We start from the raw sequence: 20,967 nt of genomic DNA, 5'->3' as shown, positions 1-20,967 counted from the left end.
AATTTTCTGCTGCGATCAGATCTGAATTACCCCCTAAGTTTGGTCCAGAGAGAGGCAAAGAATTGTGCAACGAACCTGATCCATTGCACTGGAAAGTCGCACCCAAAAACTCGCCCAAAACAATAAACGGAAAATATAAAAACTGCAATATAATCCCGGGAGTGTTCCTGAAGCACGGGGATTCCCCAGTGCGGTGTCCCTCCTATTCCGCATACAGACATAGATTTATATATATATATAAATAAAAAAACACTGACTGAGTTGTCTTTTTACAGGTTTTATACAAATGAATGGTTTCAGCTAAACGTGGCCTGTAGCCGGGGATCAGCCAGTACGGGGAGGGGGCGGCACACAGGCTGCAGAACCACATTGTCTATATACAAGATGCAGCACAGGGAGGGAGCAGGGATCGCGCTGCGGCCGGATTAGGGCCTCTCAGCAATCACCGTTTTTTAGCAGCAAGTTCAAGTTTTCTTTAAAACAAAAATATATATATATATTTCTATGTATATATACACCCAAGAGAAAACTCCTGTTATAAATAATGTTCACGTCTGTCGGCATCGGGACACGTCAGGAGGAATCTCGGCACTCGTCCATGTGGTGCCATTGTCCTAGAGCTCAGATTCAGTCTGCGGGGAGCAAGTCACTGGGATCTTATCTGGTGCAGGAGCCATCTGCAAAACACAAGGGGGCGACAGTGAGAAACTGCCTCCAGTACACTGCATTACATATCCTACACTGTGTGACAGGATAGTCAGTGATATACCTCCTCCAGTAAACTGCATTACATATCTTACACTGTGTGACAGGATACAGTCAGTGATATACCTCCTCCAGTACACTGCATTACATATCACACTGTGTGACGTTATAGTCAGTGATATACCTCCTCCAGTACACTGCATTACATATCTTACACTGTGTGACAGGATACAGTCAGTGATATACCTCCTCCAGTACACTGCATTACATATATTACACTGTGTGACAGGATACAGTCAGTGATATACCTCCGCCAGTACACTGCATTACGTATCATACTGTGTGACAGGATACAGTCAGTGATATACCTCCTCCAGTACACTGCATTACATATCACACTGTGTGACAGGATACAGTCAGTGATATACCTCCTCCAGTACACTGCATTACATATATTACACTGTGTGACAGGATACAGTCAGTGATATACCTCCTCCAGTACACTGCATTACATATCACACTGTGTGACAGGATACAGTCAGTGATATACCTCCTCCAGTACACTGCATTACATATCTTACACTGTGCGACAGGATACAGTCAGTGATATACCTCCTCCAGTATACTGCATTACATATCACACTGTGTGACAGGATACAGTCAGTGATATACCTCCTCCAGTACACTGCATTACATATCACACTGTGTGACAGGATACAGTCAGTGATATACCTCCTCCAGTACACTGCATTACATATCACACTGTGTGACAGGATACAGTCAGTGATATACCTCCTCCAGTACACTGCATTACATATCTTACACTGTGTGACAGGATACAGTCAGTGATATACCTCCTCCAGTACACTGCATTACATATCACACTGTGTGACAGGATACAGTCAGTGATATACCTCCTCCAGTACACTGCATTACATATCTTACACTGTGTGACAGGATACAGTCAGTGATATACCTCCTCCAGTACACTGCATTACATATCTTACACTGTGCGACAGGATACAGTCAGTGATATATCTCCTCCAGTATACTGCATTACATATCATACTGTGTGACAGGATACAGTCAGTGATATACCTCCTCCAGTAAACTGCATTACATATCGCAAACTGTGTGAAAGGATACAGTCAGTTATATACCACCTCCAGTACACTGCATTACATATCACATTGTGTGACAGGATACAGTCAGTGATATACCTCCTCCAGTACACTGCATTACATATCTCACACTGTGTGACGGGATACAGTCAGTGATGAATCTCCTCCAGTACACTGCATTACATATCTTACACCGTGTGACAGGATACAGTCAGTGATATACCTCCTCCAGTACACTGCATTACGTATCATACTGTGTGACAGGATACAGTCAGTGATATACCTCCTCCAGTACACTGCATTACGTATCACAGTGTGACAGGATACAGTCAGTGATATACCTCCTCCAGTACACTGCATTACATATCTTACACTGTGTGACAGGATATAGTCAGTGATATACCTCCTCCAGTACACTGCATTACATATCTCACACTATGTGACAGGATACAGTCAGTGATATACCTCCTCCAGTATACTGCATTACATATCTTACACTGTGTAACAGGATACAGTCAGTGATCTACCTCCTCCAGTACACTGCATTACATATCACACTGTGTGACACGATACAGTCAGTGATATACCTCCTCCAGTACACTGCATTACATATCTCACACTGTGTGACAGGATACAGTCAGTGATCTACCTCCTCCAGTACACTGCATTACATATCTTACACTGTGTGACAGGATACAGTCAGTGATATACCGCCTCCAGTACACTGCATTACATATCTCACACTGTGACAGGATACAGTCAGTGATCTACCTCCTCCAGTACACTGCATTACATATCTTACACTGTGACAGGATACAGTCAGTGATATACCTCCTCCAGTACACTGCATTACATATCTCACACTGTGTGACAGGATACAGTCAGTGATCTACCTCCTCCAGTATACTGCATTACATATCTTACACTGTGTGACAGGATACAGTGATCTACCTCCTCCAGTACACTGCATTACATATCACACTGTGTGACAGGATACAGTCAGTGATATACCTCCTCCAGTACACTGCATTACATATCTTACACTGTGCGACAGGATACAGTCAGTGATATACCTCCTCCAGTACACTGCATTACGTATCATACTGTGTTACAGGATACAGTCAGTGATATACCTCCTCCAGTACACTGCATTACGTATCACAGTGTGACAGGATACAGTCAGTGATATACCTCCCCCAGTACACTGCATTACATATCTCACACTGTGTGACAGGATACAGTCAGTGATCTACCTACTCCAGTATACTGCATTACATATCTTACACTGTGGAACAGGATACAGTCAGTGATCTACCTCCTCCAGTACACTGCATTACATATCGCAAACTGTGTGATAGGATACAGTCAGTGATATACCTCCTCCAGTACACTGCATTACATATCTTACACTGTGTGACAGGATACAGTCAGTGACATACCTCCTCCAGTACACTGCATTACGTATCATACTGTGTGACAGGATACAGTCAGTGATATACCTCCTCCAGTACACTGCATTACGTATCACACCGTGTGACAGGATACAGTCAGTGATATACCTCCTCCAGTACACTGCATTACATATCTCACACTGTGTGACAGGATACAGTCAGTGATATACCTCCTCCAGTACACTGCATTACATATCGCAAACTGTGTGAAAGGATACAGTCAGTGATATACCTCCTCCAGTACACTGCATTACATATCACACTGTGTGACAGGATACAGTCAGTGATATACCTCCTTCAGTACACTGCATTACATATCTCACACTGTGTGACAGGATACAGTCAGTGATGAATCTCCTCCAGTACACTGCATTACATATCTTACACCGTGTGACAGGATACAGTCAGTGATATACCTCCTCCAGTACACTGCATTACGTATCATACTGTGTGACAGGATACAGTCAGTGATATACCTCCTCCAGTACACTGCATTACGTATCACAGTGTGACAGGATACAGTCAGTGATATACCTCCTCCAGTACACTGCATTACATATCTCACACTGTGTGACAGGATACAGTCAGTGATCTACCTCCTCCAGTATACTGCATTACATATCTTATACTGTGTGACAGGATACAGTCAGTGATCTACCTCCTCCAGTACACTGCATTACGTATCATACTGTGTGACAGGATACAGTCAGTGACATACCTCCTCCAGTACACTGCATTACGTATCATACTGTGTGATAGGATACAGTCAGTGATATACCTCCTCCAGTACACTGCATTACATATCGCAAACTGTGTGAAAGGATACAGTCAGTGATATACCTCCTCCAGTACACTGCATTACATATCTCACACTGTGTGACGGGATACAGTCAGTGATGAATCTCCTCCAGTACACTGCATTACATATCTCACACTGTGTGACAGGATACAGTCAGTGATATACCTAATCCAGTACACTGCATTACGTATCTCACACTGTGTGACAGGATACAGTCAGTAATATACCTCCTCCAGTACACTGCATTACGTATCACACACTGTGTGACAGGATACAGTCAGTGATATACCTCCTCCAGTACACCGCATCACGTATCATACTGTGTGACAGGATACAGTCAGTGATATACCTCCTCCAGTACACTGCATTACATATCGCAAACTGTGTGAAAGGATACAGTCAGTGATATACCTCCTCCAGTACACTGCATTACATATCTTACACTGTGTGACAGGATACAGTCAGTGATATACATCCTCCAGTACACTGCATTACGTATCTCACACTGTGTGACAGGATACAGTCAGTGATATACCTCCTCCAGTACACTGTATTACATATCTCACACTGTGTGACGTTATAGTCAGTGATATACCTCCTCCAGTACACTGCATTACGTATCATACTGTGTGACGTTATAGTCCGTGATATACCTCCTCCAGTACACTGCATTACATATCATACTCTGTGACAGGATACAGTCAGTGATCTACCTCCTCCAGCACACTGAATTACATATCTCACACTGTGTGACAGGATAGTCAGTGATATACCTCCTCCAGTACACTGCATTACGTATCATACTGTGTGACAGGATACAGTCAGTGATTTACCTCCTCCAGTACACTGCATCACGTATCATACTGTGTGACAGGATACAGTCAGTGATCTACCTCCTCCAGTACACTGCATTACGTATCATACTGTGTGACAGGATACAGTCAGTGATCTACCTCCTCCAGTACACTACATTACATATATCGCACTGTGTGACAGGATACAGTCAGTGATCTACCTCCTCCAGTAGACTGCATTACGTATCTCACACTGTGTGACAGGATACAGTCAGTGATATACCTCCTCCAGTACACTGCATTACATATCATACTGTGTGACATGATACAGTGATCTACCTCCTCCAGTACACTGCATTACGTATCATACTGTGTGACAGGATACAGTCAGTGATCTACCTCCTCCAGTATACTGCATTACGTATCTTACACTGTGTGACAGGATACAGTCAGTGATATACCTCCTCCAGTACACTGCATTACATATCTCACACTGTGTGACAGGATACAGTCAGTGATCTACCTCCTCCAGTACACTGCATTACATATCACACTGTGTGATGTTATAGTCAGTGATATACCTCCTCCAGTACACTGCATTACATATTTTACACTGTGTGACAGGATACAGTCAGTGATCTACCTCCTCCAGTACACTGCATTACATATCACACTGTGTGACGGGATACAGTCAGTGATGAATCTCCTCCAGTACACTGCATTACATATCTTACACTGTGTGACAGGATACAGTCAGTGATATACCTCCTCCAGTACACTGCATTACGTATCATACTGTGTGACAGGATACAGTCAGTGATCTACCTCCTCCAGTACACTACATTACATATCTCACACTGTGTGACAGGATACAGTCAGTGATCTACCTCCTCCAGTACACTGCATTACGTATCTCACACTGTGTGACAGGATACAGTCAGTGATATACCTAATCCAGTACACTGCATTACATATCATACTGTGTGACAGGATACAGTGATCTACCTCCTCCAGTACACTGCATTACGTATCATACTGTGTGACAGGATACAGTCAGTGATCTACCTCCTCCAGTATACTGCATTACGTATCTTACACTGTGTGACAGGATACAGTCAGTGATATACCTCCTCCAGTACACTGCATTACATATCTCACACTGTGTGACGTTATAGTCAGTGATATACCTCCTCCAGTACACTGCATTACCTATCTCACACTGTGTGACGTTATAGTCAGTGATATACCTCCTCCAGTACACTGCATTACCTATCTTACACTGTGTGACGGGATACAGTCAGTGATATACCTCCTCCAGTACACTGCATTACATATCTTACACTGTGTGACAGGATACAGTCAGTGATCTACCTCCTCCAGTACACTGCATTACGTATCTCACACTGTGTGACAGGATACAGTCAGTGATCTACCTCCTCCAGTACACTGCATTACATATCACACTGTGTGATGTTATAGTCAGTGATATACCTCCTCCAGTACACTGCATTACATATTTTACACTGTGTGACAGGATACAGTCAGTGATCTACCTCCTCCAATACACTGCATTACATATCACACTGTGTGACGGGATACAGTCAGTGATGAATCTCCTCCAGTACACTGCATTACATATCTCACACTGTGTGACGTTATAGTCAGTGATATACCTCCTCCAGTACACTGCATTACATATCTTACACTGTGTGACAGGATACAGTCAGTGATATACCTCCTCCAGTACACTGCATTACGTATCATACTGTGTGACAGGATACAGTCAGTGATCTACCTCCTCCAGTATACTGCATTACGTATCTTACACTGTGTGACAGGATACAGTCAGTGATATACCTCCTCCAGTACACTGCATTACGTATCATACTCTGTGACAGGATACAGTCAGTGATATACCTCCTCCAGTACACTGCATTACATATCTTACACTGTGTGACAGGATACAGTCAGTGATCTACCTCCTCCAGTACACTGCATTACGTATCTTACACTGTGTGACAGGATACAGTCAGTGATCTACCTCCTCCAGTACACTGCATTACATATCTCACACTGTGTGACAGGATACAGTCAGTGATATACCTCCTCCAGTATACTGCATTACATATCACACTGTGTGACAGGATACAGTCAGTGATATACCTCCTCCAGTACACTGCATTACATATCACACTGTGTGACAGGATACAGTCAGTGATATACCTCCTCCAGTATACTGCATTACATATCACACTGTGTGACAGGATACAGTCAGTGATATACCTCCTCCAGTATACTGCATTACATATCACACTGTGTGACAGGATACAGTCAGTGATATACCTCCTCCAGTACACTGCATTACATATCACACTGTGTGACGGGATACAGTCAGTGATATACCTCCTCCAGTACACTGCATTACATATCGCAAACTGTGTGAAAGGATACAGTCAGTGATATACCTCCTCCAGTACACTGCATTACATATCTCACACTGTGTGACGGGATACAGTCAGTGATGAATCTCCTCCAGTACACTGCATTACATATCTCACACTGTGTGACAGGATACAGTCAGTGATATACCTAATCCAGTACACTGCATTACGTATCTCACACTGTGTGACAGGATACAGTCAGTAATATACCTCCTCCAGTACACTGCATTACGTATCACACACTGTGTGACAGGATACAGTCAGTGATATACCTCCTCCAGTACACCGCATCACGTATCATACTGTGTGACAGGATACAGTCAGTGATATACCTCCTCCAGTACACTGCATTACATATCGCAAACTGTGTGAAAGGATACAGTCAGTGATATACCTCCTCCAGTACACTGCATTACATATCTTACACTGTGTGACAGGATACAGTCAGTGATATACATCCTCCAGTACACTGCATTACGTATCTCACACTGTGTGACAGGATACAGTCAGTGATATACCTCCTCCAGTACACTGTATTACATATCTCACACTGTGTGACGTTATAGTCAGTGATATACCTCCTCCAGTACACTGCATTACGTATCATACTGTGTGAAGTTATAGTCAGTGATATACCTCCTCCAGTACACTGCATTACATATCATACTGTGTGACAGGATACAGTCAGTGATCTACCTCCTCCAGCACACTGAATTACATATCTCACACTGTGTGACAGGATAGTCAGTGATATACCTCCTCCAGTACACTGCATTACGTATCATACTGTGTGACAGGATACAGTCAGTGATTTACCTCCTCCAGTACACTGCATCACGTATCATACTGTGTGACAGGATACAGTCAGTGATCTACCTCCTCCAGTACACTGCATTACGTATCATACTGTGTGACAGGATACAGTCAGTGATCTACCTCCTCCAGTACACTACATTACATATATCGCACTGTGTGACAGGATACAGTCAGTGATCTACCTCCTCCAGTAGACTGCATTACGTATCTCACACTGTGTGACAGGATACAGTCAGTGATATACCTCCTCCAGTACACTGCATTACATATCATACTGTGTGACATGATACAGTGATCTACCTCCTCCAGTACACTGCATTACGTATTATACTGTGTGACAGGATACAGTCAGTGATCTACCTCCTCCAGTATACTGCATTACGTATCTTACACTGTGTGACAGGATACAGTCAGTGATATACCTCCTCCAGTACACTGCATTACATATCTCACACTGTGTGACAGGATACAGTCAGTGATCTACCTCCTCCAGTACACTGCATTACATATCACACTGTGTGATGTTATAGTCAGTGATATACCTCCTCCAGTACACTGCATTACATATTTTACACTGTGTGACAGGATACAGTCAGTGATCTACCTCCTCCAGTACACTGCATTACATATCACACTGTGTGACGGGATACAGTCAGTGATGAATCTCCTCCAGTACACTGCATTACATATCATACTGTGTGACGTTATAGTCAGTGATATACCTCCTCCAGTACACTGCATTACATATCTTACACTGTGTGACAGGATACAGTCAGTGATATACCTCCTCCAGTACACTGCATTACGTATCATACTGTGTGACAGGATACAGTCAGTGATCTACCTCCTCCAGTACACTACATTACATATCTCACACTGTGTGACAGGATACAGTCAGTGATCTACCTCCTCCAGTACACTGCATTACGTATCTCACACTGTGTGACAGGATACAGTCAGTGATATACCTAATCCAGTACACTGCATTACATATCATACTGTGTGACAGGATACAGTGATCTACCTCCTCCAGTACACTGCATTACGTATCATACTGTGTGACAGGATACAGTCAGTGATCTACCTCCTCCAGTATACTGCATTACGTATCTTACACTGTGTGACAGGATACAGTCAGTGATATACCTCCTCCAGTACACTGCATTACATATCTCACACTGTGTGACGTTATAGTCAGTGATATACCTCCTCCAGTACACTGCATTACATATCTCACACTGTGTGACGTTATAGTCAGTGATATACCTCCTCCAGTACACTGCATTACCTATCTTACACTGTGTGACGGGATACAGTCAGTGATATACCTCCTCCAGTACACTGCATTACATATCTTACACTGTGTGACAGGATACAGTCAGTGATCTACCTCCTCCAGTACACTGCATTACGTATCTCACACTGTGTGACAGGATACAGTCAGTGATCTACCTCCTCCAGTACACTGCATTACATATCACACTGTGTGATGTTATAGTCAGTGATATACCTCCTCCAGTACACTGCATTACATATTTTACACTGTGTGACAGGATACAGTCAGTGATCTACCTCCTCCAATACACTGCATTACATATCACACTGTGTGACGGGATACAGTCAGTGATGAATCTCCTCCAGTACACTGCATTACATATCTCACACTGTGTGACGTTATAGTCAGTGATATACCTCCTCCAGTACACTGCATTACATATCTTACACTGTGTGACAGGATACAGTCAGTGATATACCTCCTCCAGTACACTGCATTACGTATCATACTGTGTGACAGGATACAGTCAGTGATCTACCTCCTCCAGTATACTGCATTACGTATCTTACACTGTGTGACAGGATACAGTCAGTGATATACCTCCTCCAGTACACTGCATTACGTATCATACTCTGTGACAGGATACAGTCAGTGATATACCTCCTCCAGTACACTGCATTACATATCTTACACTGTGTGACAGGATACAGTCAGTGATCTACCTCCTCCAGTACACTGCATTACGTATCTTACACTGTGTGACAGGATACAGTCAGTGATCTACCTCCTCCAGTACACTGCATTACATATCTCACACTGTGTGACAGGATACAGTCAGTGATATACCTCCTCCAGTATACTGCATTACATATCACACTGTGTGACAGGATACAGTCAGTGATATACCTCCTCCAGTACACTGCATTACATATCACACTGTGTGACAGGATACAGTCAGTGATATACCTCCTCCAGTATACTGCATTACATATCACACTGTGTGACAGGATACAGTCAGTGATATACCTCCTCCAGTATACTGCATTACATATCACACTGTGTGACAGGATACAGTCAGTGATATACCTCCTCCAGTACACTGCATTACATATCACACTGTGTGACGGGATACAGTCAGTGATATACCTCCTCCAGTACACTGCATTACATATCTCACACTGTGTGACGGGATACAGTCAGTGATGAATCTCCTCCAGTACACTGCATTACATATCTCACACTGTGTGACAGGATACAGTCAGTGATATACCGCCTCCAGCATTATAAACAGGTGCAGCAGTATATACATGTGGGCATTATACACAGGTGCAGCAGTATATACATGTGGGCATTATATACAGATGCAGCGGTATATACATGTGGGCATTATACACAGGTGCAGCGGTATATACATGTGGGCATTATACAGATGCAGCGGTATATACATGTGGGCATTATACACAGGTGCAGCAGTATATACATGTGGGCATTATATACAGATGCAGCGGTATATACATGTGGGCATTATACACAGGTGCAGCGGTATATACATGTGGGCATTATGCACAGGTGCAGCAGGTATATACATGCGGGCATTATGCACAGGTGCAGCAGTATATATATGTGGGCATTATGCACAGGTGCAGCGGTATATACATGTGGGCCATATGCACAGGTGCAGCGGTATATAGATGTGGGCATTATGCACAGGTGCAGCGGTATATAGATGCGGGCATTATGCACAGGTGCAGCGGTATATACATGTGTGCATTATACACAGGTGCAGCGGTATACACATGTGGGCATTATACACAGGTGCAGCGGTATATACATGTAGTCATTATACACAGGTGCAGCAGTATATATACATGTGGGCATTATGCATCATAATTATATTTATAATATAGTCTTTGTATTTTTCATATACTTTATAGTCAAAACTCCGGTGTATATGTTCGTATGACAGGAAAGGCTCTGACTCACCTCACTGCTATGTGTAGCGATAGATAGATAGATAGATAGATAGATAGATAGATAGATAGATAGATACACACACACACATATATATATACATACATACATACATACATACATACAGTGTATCCGGAAAGTATTCACAGCGCTTCACTTTTTTCCACATTTTGATATGTTACAGCCTTATTCCAAAATGGAATAAATTCATTTTTTCCCCACAAAATTCTACACACAATACTCCATAATGACAATGTGGAAAAAGTTTTTGAGATTTTTGCAAATTCATTAAAAATAAAAAACTAAGACATCACATGTACATAAGTATTCACAGCCTTTGCCATGAAGCTCAAAATTGTGCTCAGGTGGATCCTGTTTCCACTTCAAGCATGAAGTCAAAGGAATTGTCTGTAGACCTCCGAGGCAGGATTGTCTCGAGGCACAAATCTGGGGAAGGGTATAGAAAAATATCTGCTTCTTTGAAGGTCCCTATGAGCACAGTGGCCTCCATCATCTGTGAATGGAAGAAGTTCGGAACCACCAGGACACTTTCTAGAGCTGGCCAGCGGTCTAAACAGAGCGATCGGGGGAGAAGGGCCTAGGCAGGGAGGTGACCAAGAACCTGATGGTCACTCTGTCAGAGCTACAGCATTCCTCTGTGGAGAGAGAAGAACCTTCCAGAAGGACAACCATCTCTGCAGCAATCCACCAATCAGGCCTGTATGGTCGAGTGGCCAGGCGGAAGCCACTCCTTAGTAAAAAGCACATGACAGCCCGCCAGGAGTTTGCTAAAATGCACCTGAAGTACTCTCAGATCATGAGAAACAGAATACTCTGGTCTGATGAGACAAAGATTGAACTCTTTGGTGTGAATGCCAGGCGTCATGTTTGGAGGAAGCCAGGCGTCATGTTTGGAGGAAACCAGGCACCGCTCATCACCAGGCCAATACCATCCCTACAGTGAAGCAGGGTGGTGGCAGCATCATGCTGTGGGGATGTTTTTCAGCGGCAGGAACTGGGATACTAGTCAGGATAGAGGGAAAGATTAATGCAGCAATGTACAGAGACATCCTGGATGAAAACCTGCTCCAGAGCGCTCTTGACCTCAGACTGGGGCGACGGTTCATCTTTCAGCAGGACAACGACCCTAAGCACACAGCCAAGATATCAAAGGAGTGGCTTCAGGACAACTCTGTGAATGTCCTTGAGTGGCCCAGCCAGAGCCCAGACTTGAATCCTATTGAACATCTCTGGAGAGATCTGAAAATGGCCGTGAACCGACGATTCCCATCCAACCTGATGGAGCTTGAGAGGTGCTGCAAAGAGGAATGGGCGAAACTGCCCAAAGAAAGGTGTGCCAAGCTTTTGGCATCATATTCAAAAAGGCTTGAGGCTGTAATTGCTGCCAAAAGTGCATCAACAAAGTACTGAGCAAAGGCTGTGAATAGTTATGTACATGTGATTTCTTAGTTTTTATTTTTAATGAATTTGCGAAAATCTCAAAAACAAAAACACTTTTTTCACGTTGTCACTATGGGGTATTGTTTGTAGAATTTTGAGGGGAAAAAAATGAAGTTATTCCATTTGGAATAAGGCTGTTACATAACAAAATGTAGAAAAAGTGAAGAGCTGTGAATAATTTCCAGATGCACTGTACATGTATGTACATGTGTGTATATATATATAATATATATATATATATATATATATATACACACATATACACATATACACACACACACACACACACACACACACACACACACATATAACGAGTTTTATGGTAAGAACTTACCTTTGTTAAAACTCTTTCTGCAAGGTACACTGGGCTCCACAAGGAATGGACAATGGGGTGTAGAGTAGGATCTTGATCCGAGGCACCAACAGGCTCAAAGCTTTGACTGTTCCCAGAATGCATAGCGCCGCCTCCTATATCACCCCGCCTCCCTGCACAGGATCTCAGTTTTTAGTTAACCAGCCCAATGCAGTAGCAGGAAAAGAGACAACGGTTAGTAGCCACATACACCACACTCTCACGACAGGAGACGTGTCAGCGGCTAATGCCATACCAACCCAAAGAAGCTAAGTGCGTCAGGGTGGGCGCCTTGTGGAGCCCAGTGTACCTCGCAGAAAGAGTTTTAACAGAGGTAAGTTCTTATCATAAAACTCGTTTTCTGCTGCGGGGTACACTGGGCTCCACAAGGAATAGACAATGGGGATGTCCTAAAGCAGTTCCTTATGGGAGGGGACGCACTGTAGCGGGCACAAGAACCCGGCGTCCAAAAGAAGCATCCGGGGAAGCGGCAGTATCGAAGGCATAGAACCTTATGAACGTGTTCACAGAGGACCACGTAGCCGCCTTGCACAATTGTTCAAGGGTCGCACCACGTTGGGCCGCCCAAGAAGGTCCAACAGACCGAGTAGAATGGGCCTTAATGTAAACAGGAGCAGAGAGACCAGCCCTCACATAAGCATGTGCAATCACCATTCTAATCCATCTGGCCAGAGTTTGCTTGTGAGCAGGCCAGCCACGTTTCTGAAACCCAAACACAACAAAAAGAGAATCAGATTTCCTAATAGGAGCAGTTCTCTTCACATAGATACGGAGAGCCTGTACCACATCCAAAGACCGCTCTTTGGGAGACAGATCAGGAGAAACAAGTGCCGGAACTACAATCTCCTGATTAAAGTGGAATGAAAAAACCACCTTAGGTAGATAGCCGGGACCAGTCCTAAGAACCGTCCGGTCACGGTGAAATATCAGATATGGGGAACTACAGGACAAGGGATCCAAATCCGACACTCTTCTAGCTGAGGCAATAGCCAGCAGAAACACCACCTTAAGGGAAAGCCACTTAAGGTCAGCTGAACTAAGAGGTTCAAACGGAGACTCTTGTAACGCCTCCAAAACCACCGACAAGTCCCATGGAGCCACAGGCGGGACATAGGGAGGTTGGATACGCAACACGCCCTGAGTAAAGGTATGCACATCAGGTAAGGTCGCAATTTTTCTCTGAAACCACACCGACAAGGCAGATATTTGAACCTTGAGGGAGGCCAAGTCCAGGCCCTGCTGAAGAAAAGCCAACAACTTGGCTATACTAAACTTGGAAGCGTCATAATCGTTAGATGCGCACCAAACAAAGTAAGAATGCCAGACCCTATAGTAAATCCGAGCCGAAGCCGGTTTCCGGGCCCACAACATAGTTTGAATGACCGCCTCAGAAAACCCTTTAGCCCTTAAGACGGAAGCTTCAAGAGCCACGCCGTCAAAGACAGCCGGGCTAGGTCCTGGTAGACACAGGGGCCCTGAACGAGGAGGTCTGGGCGTTGTGGAAGTAGAATTGGACGCTCTGACCAACGCTGGAGCGTCTGGGCAACGCTGGAGCTATGAGAAGTAGAATTCCTTTTTCTTGCTTGAACTTCCTTATTACCCTGTGCAGGAGTGACACCCGAGGGAACACGTACGGCAGCCGAAACCTTCACGGTACCGTCAGCGCATCCACGAATGCTGCTTGAGGATCCCTTGTCCTTGCTCCGAAGACCGGAACCTTGTGATTGTGTCGAGACGCCATCAGATCTACGTCTGGAAGGCCCCACCTTTCCACTAGGAGTTGAAACACTTCTGGATGGAGGCCCCACTCGCCGGCATGCATGTCCTGACGACTGAGAAAGTCTGCATCCCAATTCAGGACTCCCGGAATGAATATTGCCGATATGGCCGGTAGATGGCGTTCTGCCCACTGTAGAATCCGCGAGACATTCTTCATTGCTAGGCGTCTTAGAGTGCCGCCTTGATGATTTATGTAAGCCACTGTGGTGGCGTTGTCCGACTGTACTTGAACAGGACGGTTCTGAATTAAATGCTGGGCTAGGTTCAAGGCATTGGAGACCGCCCGCAACTCCAGAATATTGATCGAGAGGAGGGACTCCTCCTTGGTCCACCGTCCCTGAAGGGAGTGTTGCTCCAGCACCACGCCCCAACCTCTTAGACTGGCATCTGTCCCAGTCGGCTATCCAGAACGGACGGCCCCTGCACAGTGGTTGGTCCCGGAGCCACCAGAGCAGCGACAGACGAACCTCCGGAGTCAATGAGATCATTTGAGACCTGATCCGGTGAGGCAGGCCGTCCCATTTGGCTAGAATCAGCCTCTGGAGAGGGCGAGAGTGAAATTGAGCGTACTCCACCATGTCGAATGCTGACACTATGAGGCCCAGCACCTGCATCACCGAATGTATCGATACTTGCGGACGAGATAGGAAGCAACGAATCCTGTCCTGAAGTTTCAGGACTTTCTCCTGAGACAGGAACAACCGCTGGTTGTGAGTGTCCAATAGCGCTCCCAGATGCACCATACTCTGTGCAGGGATCAGGGATGACTTCTTCCAGTTGATGAGCCACCCGTGGGCTTGCAGAAACCGGACCATCACATCTAGATGACGCAGGAGAAGTTCTGGGGAATTTGCCAGGATTAACAAGTCATCCAAATACGGCAGTATCCTGACCCCTTGACGGCGGAGTACCACCGTCATCAACGCCATGACGTTTGTAAAGACTCGCGGAGCCGTTGTTAAACCAAAAGGTAACGCCCGAAACTGGTAATGGCAGTTGCCAATCGCAAATCTCAGGTATTGCTGATGAGACACTGCTATAGGAATCTGCAGGTAAGCATACTGTATATCCAGGGAGACCATGAAGTCCCCAGGTTCCAAGGCCAGAACTAGAGCGAAGGGTTTCCATCCGGAACCTGGAAACCTTCACAAACCTGTTCAATACCTTGAGGTTGAGAATGGGCCGGGAGGACCCATTCGGTTTCGGGACTAGAAACAGCGGAGAATAGTACCCCCGGCCCCTCTGCGCAAGAGGCACCTGTACTACGACTCCTGTATCCAGGAGGGTCTGTACCACCGAATGTAGAGTGTTTGCCTTTGTCTTGTCCAACGGGTCATCTGTCTGGCAAAATCGATGAGGGGGTCGGTTTTTGAAGGCTATGGCGTAACCTCGAGTGACGACTTCCCGTACCCAGGCATCTGAAGTGGTCTTCAACCATTCCTGGGTATACCCTAGAAGCCGGCCCCCCACCCTGGGATCCCCCAGAGGGAGGCCCGCCCCGTCATGCGGCAGGCTTATCTGTCTTGGAAGCTGGCTGATGGGCCGCCCAGGCTCTTTTGGGCTTAGGCTTACCAGGTTTGGAAGTGCGGGCCTGCTTGTTGTACGCCTGACCTTTTGCTTTACCTGAAGGACGAAAAGGGGGAAAGGAAGTACTTTTAGCCTTCGACACAAAAGGAGCGGTACTTGGCAGACAGGTAGTTTTGGCAGTAGCCAAGTCAGCCACAATCTTATTTAAATCCTCCCCAAACAGAATATCTCCCTTGAAAGGGAGTACCTCCAGGGTTTTTCTAGAGTCCAGATCCACAGACCAGGATCTCAGCCACAATATCCGGCGAGCCAGGACTGACGTAGTAGAGGCCTTGGCTGCCAGGATACCGGCATCAGAAGCTGCCTCTTTAATGTAACAAGAAGCTGTGACAATATGAGACGAGAATTGTCTAGCATGGTCAGAGGAGATTTCAGCATCTAACTACAAGGCCCATGCTTCAATAGCCTCTGCAGCCCATGTAGCTGCAATGGTGGGCCTTTGTGCAGCACCCGTGAGGGTGTAAATCACTTTCAGACAACCCGCCACACGTTTATCCATAGGCTCTTTTAGAGACGTGACGGTGGTGACCGGTAGAGCTGAGGAAACCACCATCCTAGCCACATGCGACTCCACTTGAGGAGGCGTTTCCCAATTCTTAGACAGCTCCGGCGCGAGGGGATAGCGAGCCAGCATCTTCTTTTGAGGCACAAACTTCGTACCCGGGTTTTCCCAGGGTTCCTGACGTATATCAATTAGGTGGTCAGAGTGAGGTAAAACTTGTTTAATCACCTTCTGACGCTTGAACCTATCTGGTTTCTTAGGAGGAACGGATGGCTCGGGATCATCCGTAATCTGTAAAATCAGGATTTTGGTACTTACCGATAAATCCCTTTCTCCGATTCCACAGGGGCCACTGGAGTGCAGATACAATGGGGATATAGTAGGCAGTAACTGGAAGTTGGCACTTTAAATTTATAACCATGTGACTAGCTCCTCCCTTACTATGTCCCCCCTCCAAGCCAGTCTAGTTAAAACTGTGCCCGAGGAGAGCTGGAAAAGACCAACGTCAAAGTAGAGGAGGTTCGCTAAGTCAACTAAAACAAGATAATACCAAGGAAACAGTGATAGGGTAATAGGAACAAAATGCGCAGTCACACAGTGACATGCAACCCGATAAGTATAGGAGGAGGAAACAGCGCTGGGTGGGCGTCCAGCGGCCCCTGTGGAATCGGAGAAAGGGATTTATCAGTAAGTACCAAAATCCTGATTTCTCCTTCATCCACTAGGGGCCACTGGAGTACAGATACAATGGGGACGTCCCAGAGCTCCCAAGACGGGAGGGAGAGCGCTGAGAGTCCTGCAAAACCGCTCGGCCAACCTGTGACAGAGGCCGCAAAAATGTCAAATCCATAAAACGTGATCAACGTATGATGTCCCGACTAAGCGGCAGTGCAACATAAAAGCATTCATGGACACCCCGTGGGCGGCCGCCCCCGAAGGTCCCCCAGAGCGCGTGGAGTGCGCCAAAATAGAAAACGGAGGCTCTCGAGCAACCGCCAAATAAGACTGTCTGATGGTCAGACGTATCCAATGGCCCAACGTCTGCTGGGACCCCGGCCATTTAGGACGGGAGCATCGTACAGAACAAAGAAGAAATACATTTGTCAAATAGCCGAAGACCTCTGTAGAGAGTCGGCGAGCCCTGACAACATCCAAAGAGGGCCGAAAACACAAGTGTCAGATTTATATGAAAAGCAGACATCACCCCTAGAAGAAACGACAGCTGAGTATGAAGCTCAGCCATAACCTTATTCGAAAGGGGGGTTGCCGGTAGAGTACCCCCTGAAAGAGAGCCTGAACTTCCGGCCGCCAGGCTAATTTCCTTTGGAAGAAAACCGAAAGAGCAGAGACCTGAAAATTCAGGTCAACCTAGTCAAAACGCAGCCGAGCAAACCACCCGGAGAAAACCAAAGAAGGCGGCAAAATGAAAAACCGAAGGGAAAAACCCTCGTCATCCACACCAGGCCACATAAAGTTTCCAAAATTGGCAAAAGTGAGACGAGGTAACCGACTTCCGAAATCGGGGCCCAGTTGGTATAACCGAACTAGGGAACTCCTTACTTCTGAGAAAGTCTCGTGAACAGCCACGCTGTATAAGACTGAACAAAGAAAAGGACCCTGTTGAAGTAGACATTCCCACAGAGGTAGGAGCCAAGGCTCCTCTATTGACAACAGGTGCAGGGTGGATTTTCAAGTCATGCGCGGCCAAACTGGAGTCACCGGGAGGACTAGCGCGCATTCTCCCTTTATATGTGTTGCAGAAAGTGAGGTAGAAACAGAAAAGGAGGAAAGATAGACTAACCAGAAGCTCCGAGGAGCCCTAAGGGAATCCTCGGCTACTGCCGCCAGAGCTCACGTCCGAGAGTAGTAAAGGGATGAAGATCAGTCAAAACACCCTGAGGTCGATCAGAGTTCTCCGCCCACAGCGGACCAGCTGACAAAACTACGGGGAATGTCCAGTCACCCGGGTGCCTGACCTGGCGGCTTGACCTGGAATGAAGATTGTCATCCTCTGCTCAAAGGAGAATGTAGGCGACTTCTCTCAGCGCCGCAACTTGGCTGAAGAGAGAGAGGGGAACTGGTCCCGAGGAAGGAAAAATCCTCTGACGGACCGAGTTGAGAACCATCCCTAAACACAGAAAAACAGTACGAGGAGCATAAATGGGACCCGTGTTGAATCAGAAGATCCTGGATCCTCCGGATATTCAGAAGCAACCTAATCTGCAGAGTGGGTTTCCAGCAGTAGATTGTCCAGTTAGGGAACACACGTCACTCCCTGCCTCTGGAGTAGGGACATCCTGTGACCTTCATGAAAACGTTGGGAGCGGAAGAGAGACCGAACGGAAAGGTCCGACAGTGGAAATGAGTATCCTGTACTGCAAATCTGAGAAAAATCCGATGAGGAACCACAGACTGAAAGGATTCTAAGTTCAGAATAGGCCTGGCCGAGCCATCTGGCTTCGGCACAGAAAAAAAATAAAAAAATAAAAGGCCTGAGAAAATGCCCCAATTCCAATGATGTGCGGAAACAGGGATCAGCACCCTTGCGGTTAGAATCTGGTAGGCCGCCTGCAGTACGACTCTCTTGTCGTCGTAATCCAGCCGACCCGTGGTGAGGGACCCCTGAGGCGGTTGGACTCCAAAATCGAGTATGTAACCGCCCGTGATGAGAAACCTAACCCAAGCACACCCAGGCCTCCCAGAAAAACCACAGACATGCGCCCACCCTGGGATCTCCCAGGTGGGAGGGAGGTCTGACCTGCGGTGGGTGTGTTGGAGGACCTACAATCAGATTGGTTCAAGGATGCTGAACCTCTGCCTTGACCTCTTACTTTGAGATCCCTTGGTGACGGAGATACCGCCCCTGTCATAGACTCGAAACCTGGAAAGGGCACGGAGAGATCTAAAGGAAAGACCGGTATAGGTCCGTCTTGGAGCTGGAGCAGCAGTAGAGGAAAGAAAAGTGGACTTACCCCCAATGGCCTGAGAAATCCAGGCAGGAAGATCCTTCCCGACCAGGCCCATAATGAACCTGCTGCCCATTAGGATTCAATATCCGCTCGTCACTGTCGCAGTCACAAAGGTCGTCGGGTTAAGACAGCCCAAGCGGAAATTCAGGCTCCGAGTATACAGACGTTCTTGGAGACCACAAAAGAATATAAAGCACAATCTTGAATCTGATCTGCCCAAGGAATCAGTTGATCCTGATGCAAACTGTCCTGTAACCCAGAGGACAATTGTTCCACAACCTACCTGCGCCGGACAAGGTAGAACCCCTGCTGCCGCCTATTTCTCTCAGGCAGCTCCCTCAGCAAGATTGCACCAGGAACCGGTAGTTTCTTGGACAGCGATACATCGAGGGGTATACCCTTGGAGAGGTCTGATATCGTTTCCTGCTGTCTGCGGGGAAAGGATAGAAAAACAAACAGTGTTTGATACCTGAAATTGTGCCTCCGGATGTCTCTAGGCCGCAGACCGGAGCATCTCCAGCTCATCCGAAACTGGAAGAGTCGCTGTCATTTCTTCATTGGCGCCGAACCCCGAGGAACCTGAAGTGTCTAATTCCGACTCCTTTACCTGCAGCACCAGATGAACTGCTGTACAACGCGCTTCAATGCCATGAGATACAGGTTCAGACTCCACAGAAAACCGACGTCATCAGTATCCTGGAAATCCCTCGCCTCCTCCAAGAGAGACTTCTCATGTAACATTGAGGTTAGCAACCTCCTTATAGAGACCTGCAGAGGAGAAATGACGGACGGGGTCTCTGGTTAACAATGACCTTACCTGCATAAGGCGAGCTGTGCAAACAGGAGTGCGCTGCAGATGCGTTGAGGGCTGAGCAGATGGCTCCACCGCACAATCCTCATATAACAGGGAATTCTCTGACTT

The 20,967-nt window shown here is 46.2% G+C and overlaps 1 protein-coding gene across 1 annotated transcript in view; it reads right to left on the bottom strand.

Moving 5' to 3' along the window:
- Nucleotides 1-261: 261 nt before the first annotated feature.
- The window catches only part of CACUL1 (CDK2 associated cullin domain 1), an 82,739-nt gene continuing 62,033 nt past the window's right edge, over nt 262-20,967 (bottom strand). The window contains exon 9 of the mRNA XM_063962710.1: nt 262-677. Within this exon, the coding sequence (XP_063818780.1) occupies nt 658-677 (20 nt within the window). The 3' untranslated portion in view covers nt 262-657. The remainder of the gene's footprint in view (nt 678-20,967) is intronic.

The sequence above is a fragment of the Pseudophryne corroboree genome, chromosome 3 (assembly GCF_028390025.1).
Source record: "Pseudophryne corroboree isolate aPseCor3 chromosome 3, aPseCor3.hap2, whole genome shotgun sequence".
In the NCBI taxonomy this organism is placed as follows: domain Eukaryota; kingdom Metazoa; phylum Chordata; class Amphibia; order Anura; family Myobatrachidae; genus Pseudophryne; species Pseudophryne corroboree.
The sequence above is the reverse complement of the archived record's forward strand: the minus strand, read 5'-3'. Positions and strand labels throughout refer to the sequence as shown.